The 25,692-nt window shown below is 45.7% G+C and overlaps 1 protein-coding gene across 4 annotated transcripts in view; it reads left to right on the forward strand.

Moving 5' to 3' along the window:
* MBTD1 (mbt domain containing 1) overlaps positions 1–25,692 on the forward strand; it is a 527,258-nt gene that overhangs the window by 148,226 nt on the left and 353,340 nt on the right. For all 4 annotated transcript variants that reach the window (XM_069200036.1, XM_069200037.1, XM_069200040.1 and 1 more), the window contains exon 11: positions 3,000–3,104. In XM_069200036.1, the coding sequence (XP_069056137.1) occupies positions 3,000–3,104 (105 nt within the window). The remainder of the gene's footprint in view (positions 1–2,999; positions 3,105–25,692) is intronic.

Consider the following 25,692-nt stretch of genomic DNA (forward strand, 5'->3'; position numbering starts at 1 on the left):
AGGCTCCACATATATCTGCAAACAAATAAGTTTTGTCTAAGTGACAACAGAACTATAATCCTGTTCACCAGGATTGTTAAAAACATGGCTTTGAAAGAATATCATAAAGCTATTAAAAATAGTCCCTGCTCCTTTAATTCCCAACACATTGCAGAGGATGAGAATTCCTGGAGGAAGATTTTTTTAAAAGGGGTGTTGATGTCATTAGACCACACCCCTTCTCATTACAGAGATGCACATCACCTAGTATGCTTAATTGGTAGTAGGCTTTCGAGCCTATACAGCTTGGAGTAAGACAACATGCATAAAGAGGATGATGTGGTCAAAATACTCATTTGCCTAATAATTCTGCACTCCCTGTGTATGTATGTATATATGTATATATATATATATATATACTTTTTGACCCTTCTACACTGTCCAATTATTCTCCCATCCCTTTGCTGACTGCCATTACTAAAATGATGGAAGGATTTCTCAGTATACAGTTTTCCAATTATCTGGAGGTGATCAATCTGCTTTATCACATTGTCGGGCTTTTGCCCACAGCACTGACCCCACCCTTGTTGAGGTGGTGAAAAAGATTACATTTGTTTTGGAAGAAGGTAAATGTGCTGCCTTGATCTATCTGTAGCATTCAGTACAGTGTCTCACTCTATCCTATCGCATCAGGTCGCTTAGTTAGGAACCCGTGGATAAGCTTGGCTCTGGTTTAAATCCTTTTTAGAAGGAAAAAACTAGATAGTTGACTAGCACCCTATTTTCCTTCCAGCAAGTGGCTAGCTTTTGGAGTGTGACAGGGCTCTTCTATGAGATCTACTGCATTTAACATATACATGGACTCCTTAGCTAATCTAATTGAATCGCATGGTCTTGTGACTATTTCACACACTGATGACACTCATCTGCTCCTCACCTTTGACCACTCTGCTAAAGATTAGGCTTCGTCCTTATCTGCATGTTTGAAGGTTGTCCTGCATTGTATAAGGGACAATCACCTACAATGTAATGCTGATAAAAGAGAAATCTTGTTGTTTGGGAAGGTTAGGGATCATTGGAAAACAACACTTGCCCATGGGATTTTCCCACTACTCACTTCTTACTCATGTTCCTAAGAATTTGAGTTATGATGAACGACAAGTTGTCCCTGCATTTCCTCATCCTGTCTGCGACAAGTACCTGTTTTAGCATGCTCTGGTCCATCAGGAAATTTCTTCATGTGCTGCCTCTAGAAGTACACAGAGTAGTAGCCTATGTGTTAATAATATATAGGCTGGGCCATTGTAATAGCTTATATTTTGGCCTGCCAGAGTTCAGAAGTGGGAAACTTCAGGTGGTGGGAAAAAACAATGGCCCATCTTGGGTGTTTACTTCAGCTCCCTATTAAGAAAAGAATCTAGTTCAAGGTACTTGCTATCATCCGTAGGGCCTTGTAAAAGTGCATGCCGAAGTATTTGATTAGCAGGTCAATACACTAAAATCATTCTAGAACCTTCCAGTCCGGCTGGAGTGCTGCTTGTACAGGTATCCCGATTTCATCTGGCCAGAACTGGCAGCGTTCCTTCTCAGTACTTGCCAGCAAAGCATAAAATCTGCTTCCGCTATCACTTTTTGCATTATCTCAAGAATCGTTATTTAGAAAAGCGCTCACAACGTACCTATTTTCACTCTGTTCACAGGCTAGTTCACAAGTTTGCTTGTACATGTGTAGCACCACGGCCTTTTCTTGAACTTTAGAAATATATTCATTAGTTCTACTTTGATTTCAGATTTCACTGTATATACTAAAACTATAGCAAATGTCTGAATACATAATTCATTGCTGTTAATGATCCCATGGAATATGTACCACTAGAAATAGAGTTCTTGAGCCTGACATTGCCTACTTTATTTGGGAGACATGGTCCCCAGGACTGTCAGCAATAATATCTGAATTATAAATCCCTTCTTGATAAAACAGATGGGGATGTACCTTTGAGTTTGTTAGGAAGGAAACAAAAATTAAGACCCTATCTGAATGTATGTATGTGTTCTTCATCAGTTCATGTTATTTAGTACCATTTTACTCGAAAAATAAATAGGTTGATAATTGTCTAAACGTCTTGGGGAAAGTGATCCTGAACTAGCTGAAAGAAGCTGAGAAGGAATCTCAAGAATCATTGGGGGAGGCTGGGCTTTTCCTTGACTTTACAAGATATTTCCGTAATAAAGGACACTTTATTGTAAGTGATTCTTGAATGTTAGATTGGTGACAGCTAGGTTTTATTTATTTGCATTTGCGTAGCATCCGCTTTGTAACTAGAAGTTGCAGCTTCTCCATGCTTTCACAGCTCCTGCTGTCCATGGTTGACATTTCACTGTCAGTTACTACTATGGCTGAACATGCAGCAAATGCGAACAGCAGGACCTGCGAAAAGAGGAGCAAGCCTCTGCAACCCCTGTTTCTCACTCAGCCTGTTTCTCAAAGGATTTAAACCAGAGCCTGCTTCTCACCCAGCCCTTTTTATTTGTTTGGCGAGAGAAAGACTGAAGCTGAGGACAATTCTCCCACCTCTTCCGCACTCCATCTGTCACTTCATATCATTGACAATATGACCCATGGTTGTTCTCTTGGTGTTTAGTTATAGGTTTTACTGGCATCCTATATGTACTTACTTCTCTTGGATTAAGTAGTGGATGACAAATATTAGACAAAGAGACCTAATGATTTATATGTACACATATCGTAATCACAGTGGATTGCCTCATGCTTTTGATTTAGCCATCTGCATATGTGATGCAATGTTTGGTGGGCTCTACCTCAGTCAACATGTTTATATCAGAGTTGTTTAACCACAACAATTGTGCATCAGAGATGTGCTTTAAAATATTTTTCTGCTACTGTAATGCTGTATGAGTGCTGAAATAAGGTATCTGAAAATGAATGTTTTACATAAGTTTTAACCATATTTTAGATAAAACCATATGTAGCTGTATGTAATTGAATTATGCTTTTTCAGGTAAAGGAAGTGGAGCAAAATGGGGAATGGTTTAAAGAAGGGATGAAACTGGAAGCTATTGATCCCTTGAACCTATCGGCAATTTGTGTTGCAACTATTAGAAAGGTAAGTGATTTAAATTACTGTTACATCTTTGCACACAGGGGTCGACAGTGAGCTGATGTGGAAACGTAATCACTCTTACAAACCTTTTTCATTCACACCACTGTGTAGATGGGTATTTTGTGGTCTACAATTTTCTAGTACCATATGAGAACCATTGCTAATCAAACTTTTTACAGTATAGCCCTTTCATTTCAGACTTGTTTTTTAAAAATAAAAATCTGACAAAATATATTTTCTCTAAATATAAGTGATTACGTTATAGGCTTACTTATATGGAAGTCTCCCCAGGCCACATTCAGATGTTTCATATTGCTTCCATTATTTCGAGGTTTGTCCCCATCTTTATCTTCCTGCCAGATCTCAGCGGGAACACTCGATGTAAGCTGAGTCTGGTGTGGGAGCACAGGTTTCATGTGTATTTCCCCATGTATTTTCTCCTTTTAAGTGAATACTTGCAAAATATTCAGAAGACAGTTTTTGCCTCTTTTTGTTGTGCCTAGCTTGAAGGTTGTGATGGGCATTCCTATTGAAACTCCACAGCCATCCATCCTGCTAGGCAAGCACTTCATGACCCAAATCTCCTCAAAGCCTTGAAATTCAAAGACCCTTAAGCCCTTACACTTACACTGTAATGGCTCACAAACATCTTCTGTTCTGGTCCCCAAATTCAGAAGACTGGGCAGATGTGTGCCTTAGCAGGGGTAGCAACAGGCAGGCACAGTGGTATACTGGAGTCCCGGAACTGGGTCTACTACAGCATATTTGTTTGAGAGACAGTGTTCCAATATGGAGAATTGTACAGTGAGATGCCCAGAGGGAGAGGCTCCTGTCTATTGAAGATTGGCAGAGGGCAGGGGCCCTGGGGGACTGGCAGGTGGCAGGGGCTTTTGCTGACAGGGATGTGGTGGACAGGCAAAATCAGTGGTCTTATGGAGTAGGCAAAGTCAGGGGTCATAGGGGATACAGAGGGGCCATAGGTCATGGAGATCAGGAGAAGGTGGGGTGTGGAGAATGGGTCTTGTATTGGGATCCCAAAACACCTGGACAATAAATTACAAAATCTTGTGAAAAATAAATTATATCAGATACAGAAAGATCATGAATGAAATCTGAAATCAATCTTTCTTCAGTCAGAATTTAAGCTGCATTATCAGATTTTGTGAAGGGGGGAGGTGGTAGGATATCTTTACAGTACAGACTTGCAAGCTTTTTAACACGCTGCTACATAAAATCAGGAAAACCATGGATAGAATGTTATTAAAGACCTAACGTCTGTTTCCTTAAGCTTAGACAGCGAGTAGACTAAACTCTGAAGAACCCAGTATATTGAAGCTTTAAAATTCCAGAGACCGTGGAAACCGGTCTGAAAACAACTGTATTGTAAAACTCCTCTTTTTCAAAAGAAAGTGTTTCTTTTAATGCAGGGTTATATTTGCACTCATTCAAATATATCCAACTCTGAGTAGATTAGGACACTAAGTTTCAGCCCTGAAGAATTCCCACTGGCTCATTTTGTCAACATTATTTTTTAATTTTTGTCATACACACATAAACATCAGTGATTGCAGTTAACTCAAATCCTCCCATGTTAAACATACAGTTAGTGTTGTAACCCTTGGTAGATCCTTGGGGGAGATTTCCCAGTGTACCTATATAATATCACCAACTTTAATGATTGCTGTAGTAAATAACATTCCCCCACCTCTCCTCTCCCACCCCGAATCCCCAAAACCAAGAACAGAAAATAAAAAGTACATTGCCCTTCAGGACCGTGCAGTAAAAAGTTACTTTGATATCTGTGAAACATGTTGTGAGCTAAAGCATCAAGATATAAAAGCATTGTTAGAGGGGAGTACTGTCACACACCTGACTTCTAAGGGACCATCTCTGGGTCCAATTTCTCATCATTTCCACACTTTAAAATTGGAAAAGGTGGGTAACTCTTGTGCTGGAGGGGCATGCACAGAGGGGGAGGCCTCTAATTAGATAAAAAACTAAGGGGCCCCAAATTAATTCAACATCTTCATAATTGTCTAGAAATATGTCACCCAGCAATTCCATTGTAATTGCCTTCCCAAGTCTGGCGTGCCATTGCATAAGTGAATGTGTCGCTTTTTTCTTCCATGCCACTGCCAAGGTGACTTTAGCAGCTCCCAAGCACAGGCACAGAATGGCTCTATCCACCTTGGTTTCCCGCTTGAGGGTGCCGTCCCGGTGACCTTATAGAGCAAAAGCGGGACTGTCTGGAAGCGGGTATCCCAAGATCTCCTTAATCTGAGCAAGAATTTCAGGCCAAAAGGTACAAATAGTCGGGCAGTCCCACCAAATATCTAGAATGTTTCTTCATAGACCACAACCCCTCCAGCAGATCTGAAGTGACAGGAAACATATTTTTGAGTTTAGTGGGATTTAGATACCAATCAAACAAATGCTTATAATGGACATCTTGCATGCCAGTGGGGTGGTTAAAGAGAGGAATATCTCTCCAGAGTTTACTCTAGCTAGCTTCTGATATATCCTGCCCAAGTACCTACTCTCGAAAGCTTTTGTATCTGGGTTGCGCTGAGTATGTGGAGCAGGAGGGAATACAGAAAGGATATAAAACCTCAAGACGGTCCCGCCCTCCCTGCAAACCTTTCAATGGGAGTTAGGTGTCTACTTGCTGCTTCTCTGACATCAGGTTGAAGAATCTAATGCTTTAGCTGCAAGTAACAAAAGTTTTCGGTGGGGCTGGAGGACGATGAAAGTCCCTTTGACAGTGTTCAAAAGAGTGAGTGTTTCAACCATGGAATCAATCGGCAATTGAGACAGCCCCCCTCCCTCCAGGCATCAAAGGGTCCCAGGTGCAGTGCAGGTGGAAAGGTTGGATTAAGGAGAGTTGGCTTAAAGTCGGGGGAGGGAGGTATCCAGCCACGCGTTGGAAGTACCTCATCCCAAGTGTTGTTGGGGTGCTCAGATAGGCATTGGGTGGTCTTTTTGCCTTCGGTTTACACAGGTCATTATATATGTATTCACCCACCACCGACCTGTCCATGTAGAGTCTGTGTTTGTCCAACTCCCGTAAGGACCATGCAGAGATGACTCGTTGAGCTGCTTTATAATATAAATAAATGGAAGTGTGGAAGACCCACCCCTCTTGTGTCTTTCGGTTGTCTCAATAGTTTGAGATAGGCGTGCTCTATGATTTTGCCACAGGAAGTGTATTATCAGGGAGCGGATGGATGTAAGGGCACGGTCTAACTCCACAGGAAGTCCCACAGAGGTAAAGTAACCTAGGCAGAACTGATAGTTTGATAGCATGAATATATCCTAGCAAGAAAATATACACGGTGGGCCCAGCATTTAAAATCTACTTCAAGTTGATGTAGGAGAGGAGGATAGTGAGCTTTAAAGAGGTCTGAGATTTTGCATGTAGGTTTTACACCCAAGTAGGTAATTTCCTTTTTGGCCCATTGGAAGGGTGAGTTGGACACCAGGTTTCCCATATCTCTGTGGGGAAGCATTAGGTTAAGGAGAAAGGATTGATTTAAGTTGGTACGAAAACCCGCCACCTCTTCAAACGTTTGGAGTTCTCTCTATAGAGCCTTTAATAACGACTGTGGAGAGGTCAGTGTCAAGTGAATGTCGTCTGCAAAGAGGGAAATTTTGGGGAGCTGCAAACCAAATGGCTGCCAGGGTTTCTATACTGAGAGCGAATAATAATGGGGAAAGGCGACACCCCTGTTGCGTTCCTCTTTGAAGTCTAAAAAATCAGTACCCACCCTTGTGACGATTACCATAGTGCGTGGGTAGGCATAGTTTGCCTGGATCGTGGCAATAAATTGGTGTGGAAGAGGCAGTGCCAATCCACTTGTCAAAGGCTTTCTCTGCATCGAGAGCCAACAATATAGTGGGTATCTTTTTCTTTGTTGCCTTTTCGATCAAGTGGACCATCCTCCTCAAATTGTCATGTTTCAGCCGGTCTTTAATAAAGGCTGATTGATATGGATGGATCAAATCTGGCAAGAGGTCCTCTAGTCTGGAGGCCAATATCTTTGTGTAGAGCAGTGGTCTCCAAACTTTTTAATGCTGCGCCCCCCCAGTTGAAAAATAAAAATCATTGGGTCCCCCTCAGAATTTTCCACAATTATTTTATAAAGATGGCAATGTTTAAATATGCCTAGACCTATGTAAACATTGCAGTTAAGTACTGTTACCTTGTTAAAAATGCAATAACATGCTTCTGCTTAAAAAAAAGACCTGTTATCTGTATATTGCTTCTTTTGGCCAGAGTATGCCTCCCACCTCCCGGGATCAATTGAGGCCCCCCTAGGGGGACCCGCCCCCCAGGGTGAAGGCCTCTGGTGTAGAGTTTGACATCTAAACTAAGTAAAGCTATGGGCGGTAGGAGCCACAGGAGCGAGGGTCTTTCCCTGGCTTGGGAATTTTCGAGTTAAGGCATTCACCCGTTAAGGGTGGGCTGTCCCTGACTGGATCACATAGTTAAAAAGGGAAACCATGAGTGGGATGATGTCCTAGCTGAATGTTTTATTTAAAAAAAATAAAAGGGCCATATACCCATCGGGTTCTTGTGATTTATGGGGCTTCAAGCTTTTTAATGGCTTCACGGACTTCGTCTGCACAAATTGGTTGTGGCTAGGAGCTCGTTCTGATCTGCGGTCATTTGTGGGAGTTGCACAGAATCTAGGTATTGTTTTTGGGCCTGAGCATCTGTGAGACTGGCAGTTCTCTTGCCAGTCATGGTTCTGCTTTATTGTCGTGTTCGTAGGAGGAGCGTTTAAGTCATAATAGTTTATATTCAGCCCTGTTGTTATAAATCGCATTGAATTTCCCCCTAAGTCTCGTGACTTTTCGCTGCAGGAGAAGTGTGGGTTGCTGTTTGTGTGCTTGCTCAGTCTTACTAAGTTCCGCCTCTAGTGTCAGTCGATCTTTCGTTCTTTGTTTATTAAGTGTTGCGACAAGAGCAATAGATATCCTCTTAATAAATGTGTGGAATGTATACTGGGAGGTAGAGGGACTAGTGAGTGTCCTGGGAGGGTTTCATGTTAAAGAAGTCCTAATGATGTTACAGAGTTTGTCTCTAAGGAAGGTGATCCCTTGACAGGGTTGTGGGGAAAAAACTGCGATGCAGCTTGGTAGTGGGGGACACCAACCCATGGTTGACTTTAGTGGGGCATGATCTGAGATGGTAAATGGAAGAAAGGAAGTTGTGAGTAGTACTCACTTGAGTGTTTGGCTGATGAAACCATAGTCTATCCTCAAATACTTATGATGGGTATGAGAGAAGCGTCTGTAAGTCCTTTAGCCCCTTAGAAAAGCACCCTGTGAGAGATGTATTGGGGTGAGTGCTATCCATATTCAGGTCCCATGTGAGATTAAAGTCTCCTAGAAGGATAATCTCCCCCTCAGCTAACTCTCCCGGCAGTGTAAAAAATGTCTGGATAAAGGGGACCTGGTTAATATTAGGGACGTAGACTGAAGCAAAGGTACAGTCACCCCGCATGGCGACCCTTTACTATGATAAGTCGTCTGTCTTTGTCCGATTTATAATCCTCTGGGGTAAAGCCTAGGGAGGAGTGAAAAACTAGCGTCGCCCCATTATGTTTTGTGGTTGCTGAGGATTTTTACACAATAGGGTAACTTTTGTCATGCGATCTATATTCATCCCCTCATTTTAAGATGGGTCTCCTGGAGTGCTACCACATCATACCATTAGTCCGATAAATATTTCCATAAGTTGTGGCATTTATTGGGTGAATTGAGGCTTTTAATGTTTCAAGACAGTGTAGCAATTACCATATTAATGTGGGTGTAACATGGTCTGCTGCTGGGATCCCCATCAGTGGGCCCCCGTGGGATGATTATCTCTCCCCAGTCTCTCCATCGTTAGGAAGCACCTTACCTGCCCAAAAGTGCAATTATTCATGTAACCGGCAAAAGTGCAACTATCTTTGTAACAGGACCGATGTTATGCAAAGCGCTCGTTTACTGCCCAGTGAGATCACGCTGCTAAATAAAGAGAAAAAGTAGTCCAGAAACCGGACGGAAAACATCGAGCCTCGTATGTTTTCAGTAGTTGTTCGGTGCGCTCGAGGAAGGCTATACACCGAAAAAGGCATGCCGTATGCATGCCTTTTACTAATGAAAGCAAGCGGATTTTGAAAGGCAATCCCATGAACCAACGAAAGTGACTGACGTGATATGGGCTTGGTTAGAAGCCCAAGGAGAGATTACAACAGGGGACGGAGCGCTTTGCGCTCGCCCCTAAAAAAGATAAACAGCTTGGGGGACAACATGTGCCCAACTTCATATTTCCTTTGGAGTCAGATGGTGCATAAAGGGCATGTGGTCTGGAGCCACTATTGCAGAGCTTTAGATGCTATTCATATACAAGGTGTGTGGGGCATACCGGATCTCATCTCCATATGAGGGTCTCATCTGTACGTGCCTATGTAGAGTTCCATTGGGGTCCATGTGCCTCTCGCGAACCACAAGGGCAGCGTCTGATTCTCCGTCTGGGTTGTAGGGTTTCTAGCGGGATGAATCCCCCTGTTCCGTCAAATCATTACAGTCCCCTGAAGACGAAGGTTTGCTGAACGAGGCAACAATGAAGAGTCTCCAAAGTATTACCGTTTCCTCTCAGGTTTGGATCTCCTCTGCGAGTGCCACTGGTTTCCCTCTATTGGGCTGGACTGACAGGTGGTGGGGAGACCTTGCTCTTACCTGTTGGTAATGATCACTGGGAGTGGGATCTCAAGAATCTTTGCGGCTGATTGTAGATCAGTAACATGGTGAGTGGTATTGTGATATTCAAACACAAAACCAAATGGGTATATCCACCTGTATCGGATGCATTCTTGCCGCGATTTGTCAGTAGCAGGACTCAATTGTCTCCAAGCTAAGGTCGCCGGGTCTATAGCCTGAAAAGGGAGCATTTGAAGCCTTGAAAGGAGATGTCTTCTTTTGACCGTGCCTCTCAAAGGATTGCCGCTTTATGCTTAAAGGAGTGCAATTTTACTAGCATGTCGCATGTGCGGCCTCCTCCGGCGGCATTTTGAGCACCCACCCAATGGACTCTGTCAACTTTGTTCTTTAAGTTAGCTCCCCTCACGTTCTCAGCAAATAGACCCACCACAAAGGTTTCCAGGTCAGGGCCTTCTGTTCCCTCTTCAAGACTGCAGATGCGCATGTTCTCCCGCTGTGATCTGTTCTCAAGGTCTTCACACTTGAGTCTTGTAGTTGCAATTGAAGAGAGACATCTGTTTCTTCATTTATAGCTGAGTATCTGTCAACTTCAAGGATCTTGGCTTCCTTGGTCAAGGGTGTGTGTGTGTGCACCCTTGGAATCAATAACAAGTTGAAGTGTAGAGAACTAAGTGTTGATATCAGATTGAAGTTGGGTCTAAGAGTCCGTCAAATCCCCCTTTAAACCGTTGGGTGCCTGGGACGAGCTGGTCTCACCCTCACCCTCGGCCACAGTTGCCATGTGCTGAGGATGAGACTAGCTCGTCCTGCACCTCGCCCCCTCCCCTGGGCAGGGATGGAAGGGGAATCGGTTCCCCTTACACTCACAAACCCCTCACCCCCGGGCTGCAGAAATGCCCACCAAACCCCAGGGAGTTTAAAAAAAATAAAAATAAAAAATAATAAAGTGGGAGCGACCCCTTGGACAAGGGTCGCTCCCCTGGGTGCCTTTTTTTTATTTTATTTTTATTAGACCTTTTCTGCCCCACCTGGGGCAGATCTGCCCTTGGGGGTGGAGGGGCGCAGAAGCCACTAAGCACCAGGGATCTTTTTTTTTTTCTTCTTCTTTACACGTGGGGAGCGACCCCTTAGCCAAGGATTGCGCCTCTGGGGGACAAATTTATTTTGGCCATTTCTGCCCCGCTTGGGGGCAGATCACCCTATTTTTATTTGGCCAATATGCCCCTAAAGGGGGCAGAAACCACTAGAAACTAGGGATTTTTTTTGTGCCAATTTCCCGCAAGGGGAGTGACCCCTTAGTTTGGATTCATTTTAGGCCATGTCTGTCTCCTCCCCCCCCCCCCTGGGGGCAGATCAGCCTATTTTAATTAGGCCAAACTGCCCCCAAGGGAGGCAGAAACCACGAGGCACCAGGGATTTTAATTTTTTTACAGATGGGGAGTGACCCCTTAGGCAATGGTCGCTCCTCTGGGAGGCAAATTTATTTTTGCCAATTCTGCCCATTTAGGGGCATATCGGCCTATTTTAATTAGGCCAATCTGCCCCCCAGGGGGGCATAAACCACTTAGGCACCAGGCATTGGTGTGTGTTTTGTTTGGGGGGGGGGCGCAGCCCCTTGGGCAAGGATCGCTCCCCATGGGGGCACATTTCTGTTGACCATTTGTGCCCCCTTGGGTGGCAGATCACCCTATTCTTGCAAGACCCATCTGCCCACAAGGGGGGCAAAAAGCCCACTAGTCACCAGGAAGGAATTAAAAAAAAAAAAGAAAGAGGGTGAGGGTATGGCTGTACCCACACCCCAGATATATTTGGACAGAGTTGTTCTGCAAATCCACAATTACCCTGATCAACTCCCGGGGGGGGGGGGGAGAAAGCCTACTAGATGCCAGGGAATTTAAAAAATAAATAGTGGGGTGGTGGCTACCAACCAGTATGGGCATGGGTATGCCTCACCCCGCATACTAAAAGATCTTATCCCAACGGCAAGCAAGAGGGTCATTTGATTATTTGGGGTTTTGGTTTTACACTTGGGCCATGAGAGCTTGTCTAACTCTCAATCATCCTACTTGGAATGGCGAGGGCTGCACTTTTTGGACTTTGGGACGCTTCCATGTAGAACAATTTACGAGACCTAGACACATCTAAAAACAAAACATCAACTGCACCATTTTCTTACCCACAATGCCCTGCAAACTTCCAAATTTGCTTGAAATCACACATTTTTCCCACATTTTTGTAATGGAGCCTTCCGGAATTTGCAGGACTCCACAAAATTCCTACCACCCAGCATTGTCGCTTCTATACGGATTAAAAATTCTGCCCCACTTGTCAGCCTAAAAATGTTTGTTTTTAAAAAAAATTTTTTCTTCAAACTGCCCTTTTGGACCTGCATTGGTTCCCCCTCAAGTTCAACATGTTTTTGGCTCTTCCCTGTCACAAGCACTTGGCCCACCTACACAAGTTAGGTATAATTTTTATCGAGCCACCGAGTAGAACGGTGGGTGGTAGGAAATTTGTGTCAGTGTGGTGATCCCACACAGAAATATGGGGAAAATGTGGGTTTTTTTAAGCTAAATTTAAGGTTTGCTGAGGATTCTTGGTTAAGAAAACACGGTAGGATCCACGCAAGTCTGGGTAACAGAACCTGGTGAGAAAGCCACAAGTTACCTCATCATGGGTTCCCCTAGGTGTCTAGTTTTCAGAAATGTCCAGGTTTGCTAGGTTTCCCAAGGTGCAGGCTGAGCGAGGGGCCAAAATCCACAGCTAGGCACTTTTCAAAAACTAGGTCGGTTTTCTTTGGGAAAATGTGCTGTGTCCAATTGTGTTTTGGGGGCATTTCCTGTTGTGGGCACTAGGCCTACCTGCACAAGTGAGGTTTGGTAGGTTTTCCTAGGTGCCGGCTGAGCTAGAGACAAAAATCCACAGTTAGGCACTTTCCAAAAAACACGTCCGTTGTCAATGTAAAAATGTGATGTCTCGATGTTGCTTTTAAGGTGTTTTCCTGTTGCGGACACTAGGTCTACCAACACAAGTGAGGTACCATTTTTATTGGGAGACTTGGTGGAATGCTGGCTGGAAGGAAATGTGTGGCTCCTCTCAGATTCCAGAACTTTCAATCACCGAAATGTGAAGAAAACTTGTTCTTTTTTTTTTTGTGCCAAATTTTGAGGTTTGCAAAGGATTCTGGGTTAATACCTGAGTGGCAAGCTCACTGTGTGTGGAGGCCCTTTGTAGTGCAGCGTGTTGTGGGAAGCCAGTGGAGGCACCCCATTGACTTAAGGCTAAACTGTTGGTCCTTCCGCCAAACTGAACCTGGGTACCGCCATTAGAGGATCCGGCAAATGGAGTCTGCAAGCCTGGAGCAAGAGGGTAAGACAGACCTTCGTTTTTGTAGAAAATTAAGTCCCACAGTGATGAGCGCCGCACCTGGAGTATGATGCACGGTTGGCACAATGATGAAACCTTACCCCCGGTATCGCCCAAGCCTCGATCACTCCCTAGCTGCACTCCACATGCGTTCAGTTAGCCTGTGGCAGCCGCTTCTTCGGCCCTAAGTTTGTTTTTTAACAGTTCCCCTCTGGTCGCTCACCTCTTAAGGCCTCAGTGTCCCCTGTGTGTGGTGAGAATCCCGGTATCTCGGCTAGGGCGAGGCGCTCAGGGATGCCTCTGGATTGAACGGACCAGCGGCAGTCAACCTCGCCTCCTCTCCCCAAGCCATAATTTACCACCATCAGTCCTCTGGAAGTCACACAGTCGCCTCCAATAAATGGATTTACATTCCTCAGAGCCAGATCTGGGGTTTACTGCCACCGTCGAGGTACTATATCCCTGCACACCTTGATTTTGCTGAGGTTCGCAGTGGAGCTCATGTGGATCACATTCACTCAGCCATCTTGGCTGGCCATGTCCCCACTGGCTTATTTGGGCCACAACATGCAAGAAACACATTTCCTGCCATAAGAAACTAGTGCTCATTACTTCACCTTTTGGTTCACATGTTATTTTATTCTTGGCATGGGCAACCCCTAGTAATAAAATTGGAAACAGACTTCCCATAGTCATTTGTACTCCAGGCACATTCCCAATCTACTAGCAAATCTCGCAGAGATCAGGTGAAAGACACCATCCATTTTTCTGGCTAACATCAGACATTAAGATTAGAAGATTTGTGGCAGAGTCCCCCTGAGGGGCCTGCTGGCTAGAGCAGCACCCTTCTAGCGAGGAGCACTACTCGATGATGAAGAATGCAAGTTTGGTGGGTAAGGTTTAGTACATCCTATAAAGGATGCTCTCAATGACCGTCCACAATCCATTTACCTCAGTGTAGTGTTGGTGGATCAACAAAACAGCACACTACTTTGTTCATAATTACTGTGTATGGAGAGGACATGTACTGGACCATCTAATTCTCCATGATGATTCTTGTTTGATGACAGAATAATTAGGCTTCAGTCCCGACTCTCACACTCCTTTTGTTACACTCTGCTCACTTAACTGCTACATTATGTCTCTACTATATATCTTTATGTGCAGCAACACTTTTAGAGCGCGGCTAATCACCCAGGAGGGTCTCAAGCTGCCCGGGGAGTAGTAGGAGTTCAGTCAAATCAATCAATCAGTGTCCTTGTAGAACGCGGCTAATCACCTAATTGTTGTTCTCAGACAAGTCTAAAATACTTTAAAGACAGTGTGCTGGGGTAGATATTTCTCCGCCCCCCCCCCCCCCCCCCCAAACAAAATTACAGGATTCAAGCTTTGCCATGATTGCAGGAAACAGATGTTGGTTATGGACCGCACAGAAGGTGCCTTTGGTGTCTGTACTCTGGTCACAACTCAAAGTTGTGTGGGAAATGTGTCCTTATGCACAAAAAAGTGATCAAAGAACAGAAGAGAAAGCCTAACGTACCCAAGCATAATAAGAGATCTCATTCAAAACTGTGGCTCTGCTCCCTCTCTTGGTCATAAACTGGTCTTGCACAAAGTCCTTCTCTGGCTCAAGGTCTTCAGATAAGTTGAAAACGTGCCATAAGTGTATGAAAGCCAAGCAGAACTTAACTCAGCATGCTATTAGAAATCAGGCAAGAATTTACTTGGACGATACTCAAAGGGCTCCATGACTCCAACATCTTCCTAATCCCATCCAGTGTCACAAGCTGGTTATGGTGTGCCCCTCTTTCTCTTGGCCATCCTTGACTGAAATCGACCACGCCAACCTTACGTTGCACTATAGGGCTACCAAGGCATAGCCAGTGATCCTTTGACCAGATTCTTCAGGGTGCCAATGTTACCAGAGGTTGGCGGGGCCTATTCCTCCCTACTTCTGATGCGAACCAGGGCCTGCAAAACATTACCTACAGCACTGATGATGCTGAGAAGGCAGTCAATCTGCACCCCTGTAATTCCACTGATGAGGGACATTACCGAGCTGGTCTCTCCACCAATGTAAGAAAGCACTGCCTATAGTTGAAACCAAAGCAAATTTGCTGACTGAAATACTCCAACCAGAGCAGGCTTCATCAGAGCCTCTATTGCCCTTTAGTTAGGCACTGACAGAGATCCTCATGCCCACTTGGTCAAAACCATGCTCAGCTTCTTCCGTCAGTCAAGCTGTGGCAAGATGACCACCACCCCCCTTGATCTCCTCCCTCCACTGTTATGAGCCTGATTTCCTGACGTAGCACACAAAACAATAAAGCCTTTTAGTGACTTAGTAGCCTTCCTCACAAACCCCTAGACAGGTAATCGAAGTGTAGTGACGCTTTGCAAATAGATGTTTTCGTCAGTTAGCCTGGCCTTATACTATTGGCAAAAGGTTGACTTAGCGCTTGAGTGTCTTACAGATAATCAGACCACAGCAGCATTCTTGGGGTAATTGTTCCCAGCCCGGCAAGTCAAATAAAAGTAGAGGACATTTGGGGTTAACTCCAGAGACCCAATGCACAAGCCAAGCCCTGTAAATTATAACAGTCTATTCAAAATTAAATATATATTTGTATATTTCTTTAACTTTTGGAAAATCTGATACTAGTAAGGCACATTATGGCACTGTACTGTGAAGTACTTAGTAAAAACAATAGTTTTGTACAACTGGTAGTCTCAACTCACTTAATTAAAAAGTGCCTTCATACGTGATAATGAAGAAAAGAGTTTTGGTGGAAAAAATTCGTTGCCTATTATTTCTGGTTTCACTTTATAGAAAGTAATGAGCAAATGGGTATCTATTTGTCATTCCTTATGTTAAGGTTTTTTTTTTTTTTAACCTTTTAATGCACTTCTCAAAATATAGCAGAAACCTGACCCAAAAGTATTGCAGCTCTTTACATGAGCACCAGTTGTAGTACTCAAGGACACATGCATTATTTATAGGCATGGTGCGATTAAAGTAATTTGCCCAGAATCACAAAATGGTGAGCCAAGATTCAAAGCTGTTTCCCCAGTTCCACAGTTGGCAGCACTGACAGTAATGTCAAATCCTGAGTTGAGGGAGAGAGACAGGCAGAAGCCACACGAAAGCTCGGCTCATCCTGGGCTCGAGGGTCCATCAGGACCTCATGCTGAGGCAGAGCCAGGCTTCAGTCTCAAGCCTAGCTCGAGCCTTCAGTGCCTTGCCCACAGCTGGTAGGCAAGAGCTACTGGCTTTACCAATGCTTGTCTTTCTCACATACATTTTTTTTTCAGTCCTTTTTTATGTTCGCCTGCGCAGCGATTGCATCTTAAAAGGAGGTTAGAACCTGCCCTATCACCCCAGCACTTAACATCTATAGGCTTGATGGTCACTCACATTTTCTGGCTTCTTATTGTTCAGCAGCCTCAGGGTCATAGCATCAAGGTTTGTTTCCACTTTTTTCTGCTGTTCCTTGGAGCCTGGACCAAGTACAGTTTCCGGTTGGCAGCCATTGTCCTTCCACAGCCACATGCTTCTCAAGATACTCTTTTTTGTTTTTAATTACTTTCTAGCACTCCATAAGTGTGCCCATGATTTGAGACGGCCTCCCCTCCTTCTGCATAGTTACTTGTGTGGAGTTGTGTCCTGCAGGTTTCTATTGATGTCTGTATCCAGCATTTAACACATGGCCCTGCTTCTTTGTATTGGATATTTTAACTGAGAGGCAAGTACACACCACACTTAACTCCTAAATCTGCCTCTCTCTGGGTCGCTGCAACGTAACACCTCTTACTTTTGTGTGCACTTGTGACGGAAGCTCCCTCCAGGCATTTGTGTAAGTGTTGGGAACTCTCAGCCTCCCGCTGTTGTTTCTCACACTCCCTTGTTCCCAACCCCTTCTCGCTAATCATTCTTGTATTTTATTTTGTCAATTTGAGATAGTGCAAACTCGATCCATAGGGAAAAGAAGAAAGTGAAAAAAAGACTACAGTATGAAAAAGAGGAAGAAAGAGAAGTAAAACCTCTGGAGTGGAATACCTTTGGAAGCGAATAGCTAGACAATTATAATCAAATCACGGGCAAATGCTTTCATCTGGTGGACAGACAGCACACGTTGCAAAGGCTAATTGTTTGCAATGCTAACTTGCATTTATGTATTGCTGGAGCACATTTCAGAAATAACCGTTTTATCAGAAAATCCAACAGAAAAACCTTCATGTACTCTTCACTGAGTTATTTCTGCCCAGGTGGCATTTACATATTTGCAGCTGGTTTCTGCTACGTGAATTTATCTGTTCTTTTTGGATGGTTCATTTGCCTTTGTGTTTTTTCCTGCTAGACACAGTCCTATGTCCAAAAGCACATTTGCTATAACTGAACACAGTACCAACTACTTGTACTCTTCCACCAGGGTTTGCTTGCTTTACCAAGGACCAGTTTGCCAATGTTTTTTCACATGGTTCACAGCAGTTACTGTGGAAAATAACTTAAAGTTAATTAAAAAACACTGATGCGGTCAAGGCTGGCCACGTCATAGCGTTTTTTTTTTGTTTTTTTTTACTTTGAGCCATATTGCACAGCAGGTCAATACTGTCCACTATGTAAAAAAAAAAACATTGACAAAGACAGTAGCTTTTGCATAGGCAAAATCTGTTGATTTGGCCAATGCATGTTTTGTGGTGGATAGGATCGTGTGTAAGCTTGTTAGACTGTACAAGATGACACTGGCATTTGACTGCAACAGTAGTGTCACAACACTCTTTTCTAATTTTACATTTAGCTGTTATGCACAGCCACGCTTTTGTACAACATTACTATAAGACAATGGCAAAGCCAATAGCTTTCACGTGGGTGCGACCCATTGACTTTGCCAGTGCTTGTTGCCTTTACCGTTCGTAAATTTGTCACTCCGGCGTACAACACAGCATTACAAATAGAGCCATTTCTAAACAACACCAGTTTGCTGTCTTTCTTTGCTACCTGGTGGTCACTAGAAAAACTGCAGAAATGTGAAAAATATAAAGTCGATCTTGAAAACATTGAGCACTACTTTAAACAAGCAATGGCAATGCCAATCTGTAGCATTAAATGTAATCATAAGGGTGACCAGTTGGCATTGCCAATGATTATTGTACTGGACTGTAAAAGTTATTAATAGTATAATCTTGTTAACGACCAGAACCTGCCTTTTCAGTGAGAAGGCAGTTAGTAATGAGGTGAAGCAAAATTGTATGTTTATATCAAAGAAGACATTTTTAAATGTGTTTTTATTGTTTTATCAGCCAAGTGGAAACATTTAAATGAAATACAAGAGGTTACATTATGCTTCATCGAACATTATACATATAATTATTACGTATGAACATAACGCAAGTCCCGTGTGATTGCACCAATATCCGGGTTGGGCCTTGCGAGTTGCGCGATCACACTCGAGGTATATTCGACATGTGCGAGATTGTTCAAGAAACTTAGAGAAGAGAGAGTTAGATAGGAGCTGAGGCGGCTCCGGCGGTCACGCACCGATGGGAGGGGGGAAGGGACCGACAGCGGGGGAAGGCACCAGGAGGGGGGGGTGAGGGGGGGAAGGCAACCAGCCGCCAAGGGGGGGGGGGAAGGCAAGGCAAGAGGCGCCCCACACGAACCATGCATAACAATTGCGCGAGCATCCCCGCGATTTCGCCGCATCAGCACTTAATCAAGCCACCCCAGGACCGCAGGGGACCGGCCCATTGTTGGCTGTGGAGCGCCGTGCACGGGCATCGGGCCGCAGCCGGAGGGAACCAGCAGGGCGCGAGGACTCCCAGCCACAGTACCCCCCCGCGCACCCCAAGACTCCAGCGATGCGCCCAGGGGTACACGCGAAGGGCGTCGCGATTTTATATTGGTTCTTTTTTATTTTTATTTATTTTTATTTATTTTTTTTCCCCCTTCCCCTCCCCTGCCTGCCCTGATCGCCCCATGCACTAACGCCTCACTATGGCCATTGCAATAATGTAAATTATCCCTTACACATTTGTTTAGGGAGGGCGTTCATCGTCTTTATTTTCTGCAGCTGTCAAGAACGAGTTCCACATCTCTAGGCCTTTAACTAATATACCTTTATCCAGTAGATTCTGTAATGTCTGTGTTTCTGCTTTGGTCCAACGTATTACCTCTTCACGCCACTGGGCAACACTGGGAGCGCCGGGGGCTTTCCACTTCATGGCGATAAGGCGTCTATACAGCACCAGCACCAGTGCCAGGGCAATGCATTTATATGTATGTTTGCGTTTCTTGGGATGAGGTGTTATGCCCAGTAGGCACACCTCAGGAGTGGGAGATAATGTGGTATTTGTCCATTCAGCTAGCAACGTTATTATCTCTATCCATGTGTTCCGGATCGGGAGGCATTCCCATGTCATGTGGTAGAATGTGGCCTCTTCTGTGTCGCATCTGGGGCATGTCTGCGGTGATCGGGGAAACATGCGTGTTATGCGGTGTGGTGATAGATAGGTCTGATGCACATAATTAAACTGTGTGTATCGGAAGCGAGGGTTGCGTGAGTTAAGGGATAGTGGTTCCGGTAGCACACGATCCCATTTATTTTTTGCATGTTCCTGTTTGTGTTCAGCCTGGGCGGCGAGGATGTTGTATATATTTGAAATGTTTGATGGGGCGTTTGTGCACCCCATCAGTTCGTGTAGCAGAGGGGAGACATCCGGTTCAGAGTTGCCTTTTCTCCAGCACTCTCTCATTACCTGCCGAATTGCTCCATAAGCTATAAAACCTCCCCGGCCGAGCGCGTGCCTATCGGCTAGCGCTCGGCCGGTTTGAGTTTCCCATCTTGGTAGATGTCTCCTAGTATATGTATGCCCCTGCTTCCCCATGTGTTCAGGCCCACTTTGGCTGCTATTTTTGCTAATGTCGGCTGGGCCAGCAGTGGGATCCTCGGTGAGTACTGCGGGTCTTTTGCGTTTTTCAACGCGTATCGGCCCCAAGCCCAGTGTGCAGTGTACAGCAGCACATTGCTAGTTTTTACTGGATCAGTGCGATTCATGAGGTATTGCATTATTTCTGTGCCTTCGAGGTCTAGCAACACCCTCTGAGTTTCGGCCCCGGTTGGGTTTCCAACCCATGTGGATATCCATTGTATTTGGGCAGCTGCGTAGTACGCTTCAAATTTGGGGGCACCCAGTCCCCCCAGTTTGAGCGGTAGGAGTACTTTTGTTAATGCAACGCGTCTGCGGCCATTGCCCCATATTAGGTCCGTTAGTAAGCTATTCAATAGTTTAAAAAAGGAGCTCGGAAGTATCAAGGGTAATGCCATAAAATAATAGAGTAGTCGGGGCAATACTATCATCTTTGCAATAGCTACTCTGCCCATAGGAGAGAGTGGGAGTGATCTCCAGAAGGGCAAGGAGCCCCTCGTTGATCTGACCACTTGGCCAAGGTTACCATCTCTGAGATCTTGACTGTCATGGTATATATTTACACCTAGATATTTAAATGTTGTATAGCACCATTTCAAGCCTCCTGGACCCGTTGGTGTTCTCAGTGCCTCGGGGACCGGAAGCATAGGGAATATGCAGGATTTTGTCCAATTCACTGTTAATCCGGCCACCGAACTAAATTTTTCTAGGAGTTCCAGCAGGCCAGGTAGGGCTCCCACGTGATCACGTAGGAAGATCAGCGCATCGTCCGCATATAAGGATACTATCTGGTGCGTCTGGCCATCCAAGACACCCCACGTGGGGGCCATTATGCGAAGACGAGCGGCTAGAGGTTCAATAGCTAATGCGAATAACAGTGGTGAAAGCGGGCATCCCTGTCTGGTGCCTCTACTAATGTTAAATTTTTCAGAGATCGTGTCGCCCGTCTTAACCCTAGCTGTTGGGTCAGTGTATAATGTTCTCACCCAACCAATGTATACTTGCCCGAAACCCATCCGCTTGAGTGTCTCTGTTAAGAAAGGCCAGCCCAACGTATCAAACGCTTTTTCTATGTCCAATGATACTGCCACCTGGTGGCTGCCTTCTACCGGGGAGTTTCTCATTAGGCGCAGTAAATTCCTGATGTTGCCGAATGTGTTGCGACCGGGTATGAAGCCTGCCTGGTCCTGATGTACCAGCTCTGACACATAAGGAAGCAGGCGGTTAGCTAGTATTTTGCCGAGTAATTTGCAATCAGTGTTTAGTAATGATAATGGCCTATATGAGCGAACATCCAAAGGGTCACGGCCTGCCTTTGGTAATATTGCTATCAGAGCCTCACGCCATGTTTCAGGGAGCTGGCCCAGTTCCAGTGCTTCCTTTAGCATTGCTAGATATGGGGCTAGAATCTGAGATTGGAACGTGCTGTAGTATTCTATGGGTATGCCATCGCTGCCGGGTGCTTTGCCATGTGTCAACTGTAGCAACGCTCGTTGGATTTCAGCTATCTCAATCGGGCTGTCTAGCTCTATAGTTTGAGCAGCTGTCAGGCTGCTCAGGGTTATATCGCTGATTAAGTCGTTTAATTGGGTATTAGTAGGTGGAGGCCGTGCCTGGTACAACAAGCTATAATACTCTTTGAAAGCATTATTTATCTCTACCTGTGTATTGACTATCCGACCTGATTCCAGGCGGATAGCGCCTATGGGGGGGGTTCCGGTGTTCGCTCTTTATAAGCCACGCTAATAGTTTACCGGATCTGTCACCCTCCGCATGTGTACGGGCCATGTGATGTCGATAGTTGAAGTGTCTGAGGCGACTGTCTGTCTCGGACCATTTGGAGCGCATGTTAGTGAGCATGGCCGCTGTTATGGCACCTTTAGCGATCTCGCCCTCAGCTAACTGAATTTCTTGTTCTAATGCTCGGAGTTCGCGCATCAGTGTTTGCTGCACTCCCACTGTGGTTGATATGCATACCCTTCTTATGACTGTCTTATGTGCATCCCATTCGATGGCTCTTGAGGTGGCCATCCCTTCATTCGATGTGAAATATGCTGAGATGTGTGTAGCAATGTCCTTCCTAAAAGGGGGGTCTTGTAAGAGTTGCGTTTGCAGACGCCAGGTAGGAATGCATGAGCGAGGTCTGCCCCATCTTATTTGTACTATGAGTGGACAGTGGTCTGAGATTACCCTAGCGGAATACTCCGCTCTCGTTACTTTATGCGTTCGATTCTGTGAAGTGAGGATGAGTTCTATACGGGTATGTAATAAGTGTACTGGGGAATAATAGGAGTACACATTTTCATGTGGATGCAAGTGTCTCCATATGTTGATCAGTCGACGTTCTTCCATCCATGCGCCCAGCATTTGGGAGTTTTTCATTGTTGGTGCGGCCACTAGCGGGGGATGTGATCTATCCTTATCTATGTGTGGGACACAGTTCATGTCCCCCCCATATGCATGATGAAGTTAGATCATTGGTTAATTGTGAAGTCTTGGTTTGTAAAAATTCACCTTGTTTGATGTTCGGTACATATAGCCCATTTATCACGAGTTCCTCCCCATCCAACAAGCCCTTTAGTTGTATAAACCTGCCCTCCTTGTCTTTCGTGCTGTGTTGTACTGTGTAAGGGACACCTGGCGCTATCCAGACCAGCACCCCTCTGGCGAAGGAAGAGTCACCAGCGCTGTATATTGAGCCCATCCAGCGCTTTTCTAACCCAGCAGCCTCTGTGGGTGTAATGTGTGTTTCCTGTAGTATTGCTATGTGTATATGGTGGCGTTTTAGGTACGCATGTATTCTGTGACGTTTGCTAGTCCCGGCCATGCCCTTCACATTCCAAGTCATGAGATTATAACTGGGTACCTTATTCATTGTGTTATGCTGAGGCGCAGGGAGCTATCTGATCTGTATCCGCCACGCCCATCCCCCCTGGCCCCCCCCCCCCCATCCTCCCCCCTTGGACCCCAAACGCCCGCCCCAGCCCCCAAGCCCCGAAGAGTGAGGAGTAAGCCCGTAGTGAGCTAAAGATAGGAAAGAAAGAGATAGCTATAACAACCAAAAGGATATTACGGACTGTATAAGTCCGTTAAATAAAGTGGCACAACCGGTGCCTAAGGTGGCTTCCAGAGAAGTCAGTTCCATTCGGATACCGTTTAGATATAAGGGGTCGTGGGTTACTTGATGTCTAGCCCTTGGGTGGCCCACCTGTAGGATACTTCACGATTCTGCAGTCCCATTCGCCTTTGTACAGTTTTCGCGGATTCAGTTGTAGTTACTCATATTAATGGCTGTTATTCACAGTGGATCTCGGGGCGAGGGTCCCGATGTTGGTGTTTTGCAGCACCTTAATTGCTGTCGCCGTCGGTGAGGGGCCACGGATGCCAGAACTACACTTTTAAAGTTTGTCCGCCAATCGTGGCGTAAGGTCCTGGCCCACCAGCAATGGGGATGGAGATGGGCATGTATCTCCCCCATGTGAGGCGGTGTCGTTGGTGTCTGTTTCACTCCTTGAGTCCAGCGTCCCACGAGCGAATGAGTTTGTGTATTTTAATATTTGCGCACAGTCCAATGCCATTTGCGCTTTTGTGGGACGGGAGGATGTTTTGGTGTTTTTTTTCTTCTTTCTGGAGTTAGCAATGGTCCATTCTTCGGATACTGTATCTTCCTTGGCCGGGTCGGCCAATCCTTTAGCATGGATCCAAGTCCATGCGTCTTCAGGAGTGGGGAACATTAGGGTTTTCTCGTCCATAACGATGCGCAGTCGTGCTGGGAACATGAGGGAGTAAGTGATGCCTTTCTCTCGCAGCAACTGCTTGATCTTGCTTTACGCGATTCTCCTGCTTTGTACCTCCATTGTGTAGTCAGGGTAGGCAGTTACCCTGCTGTTCTCCATCATGATCTGGTCAGACGTTCTGAAGTGCTGAAGGACCAAGTCTCTATCCCTATAATTTAGGAAGCGAGCTATTAGTGGTCGGGGCGGTGCTCCCGGCCTAGGTGGTCTGCCCGGTATTCTGTGTGCTCTTTCGATCACTGGTGTTGTGGTAGGGTACTGCTCTTTAAGTGTGTTCCTCAGCCAGGCCTCTAAGAACACCTCTGCCTTAGGGTGTTCGATTCTCTCAGGAATTCCAAGGAATCTGATATTATTCCGTCTGGAGCAACTTTCAGCTTCCTCAGGCCTGCGTTGTAGTTGAGTTATGTCTAGTTCAATTTTTTGCATTCTAGTTCTCATTTCTACTACTTCTGGTTGGATAGTTTTCAGTGTCGTTTCAGTGTCGTGGACCCTTCCAGTTAATTTGCGGTGGTCAGCTCGCAGCAATGAGACTTCCTGTACTGCAGCGTCTATTTTCCCTTCTAACGAGGATTTAGTGTCCATTATTGCTTGCATAATTTTGTCAAATTGAAGGGAGTGCGTGCGTAATGTTTCATTCAGCTGTAGCTGTGTGAGCGATTGCGTGTCCACATGTCAAGTCGGTTCGGGAGGGTCGCCTTCTCCCGTGGACGCCGTTTTGGGGTGTTTTGGTTTGACCATGATTTCCTTACTATTCTACACCAGTGCGTTACGACAGAGTTACCGGTCAGCTGTTTGCCGGGAGTATCCTCCCACGACTTCGGGCTTCCTCCAGTGCGTCCCTTAGTTCTCTGAGGTTCAGGAGGGAGTTGCGTATCCTTTACTGATATTGGTGTCAGTTTAGTTTCACCGTTTTCTTACTCTGTCTTTGTTGTTTTAGCCCCAGTTTGGTGCCTAGCCGATCCACGCCGCATGGCACCCGCCGCTCCCGGTAGCCAGCAGGACCCAGATGGGCCCGATGTCACGCGTGGTGCTCCTCGCCAGGGGGGGGGCCAGCTCGATATTCAGTGCTCCTGGAGATTCCAGGTTGAAAGCAGTAATAGTGTCATTAGTGACACCGGATGTCTGGTGAAGATCAGCGTATGTCCGCTCGGCGGGAGCACCCGTTCTGCCAGAGAACCGCCTCCGGCCTCCCCGCCAGCGGAGCCCAGATGCGCAACCCAGCACCAAGATGTCGATGTAACCAGGGTGTGAAGAGTGCACTGTGCGGGTAAGGCAGTTGGCGCACCAGTTCAGTATTTCAATAAGCCGTGCATGCCGTGAGTCTACGGTGCGGGAGCAGGTGAGGGATGCAAGCGTCGACGAGGGAACGGGGCAACGCCGCATACCTGCCCATCCAGGAAAGTCATGGATGGAGTCTTCACCTTCCCCAATTCACTGTTGTCCACTTCGCATGAGCAGGCCTCAAGGGGGAAAGAGCGATTTATTTATTTTTTCATTTTTCCCCCCTCCCCCCCCACCACACCGCGACCCGATCCGTGTCGCCGAAAAGGGTGCTGCACTGGAAAGCGTGAGCGCGACGGCCTCTCGGTCACCGCTGCACCCAGGTCTACTGCTGATTTAATTTGAGTTTGGCTTTAATGGCCTCAGCTCAATCGGGCCGTGCTTATATTAGAAGCTGTGTTCCAGCGCCATGGGGGGCCGCAATTATTGTTACCTTTGCGGACCGGTTAGTACGCTGAGGAACGGGGCCCAGCTGGGGATGGAGCCCCGCTGGCCGAGGAGCCCCAGCGCCGCCG

This window comes from Pleurodeles waltl, chromosome 7, assembly GCF_031143425.1.
Source record: "Pleurodeles waltl isolate 20211129_DDA chromosome 7, aPleWal1.hap1.20221129, whole genome shotgun sequence".
Taxonomy (NCBI): Eukaryota; Metazoa; Chordata; class Amphibia; order Caudata; family Salamandridae; genus Pleurodeles; species Pleurodeles waltl.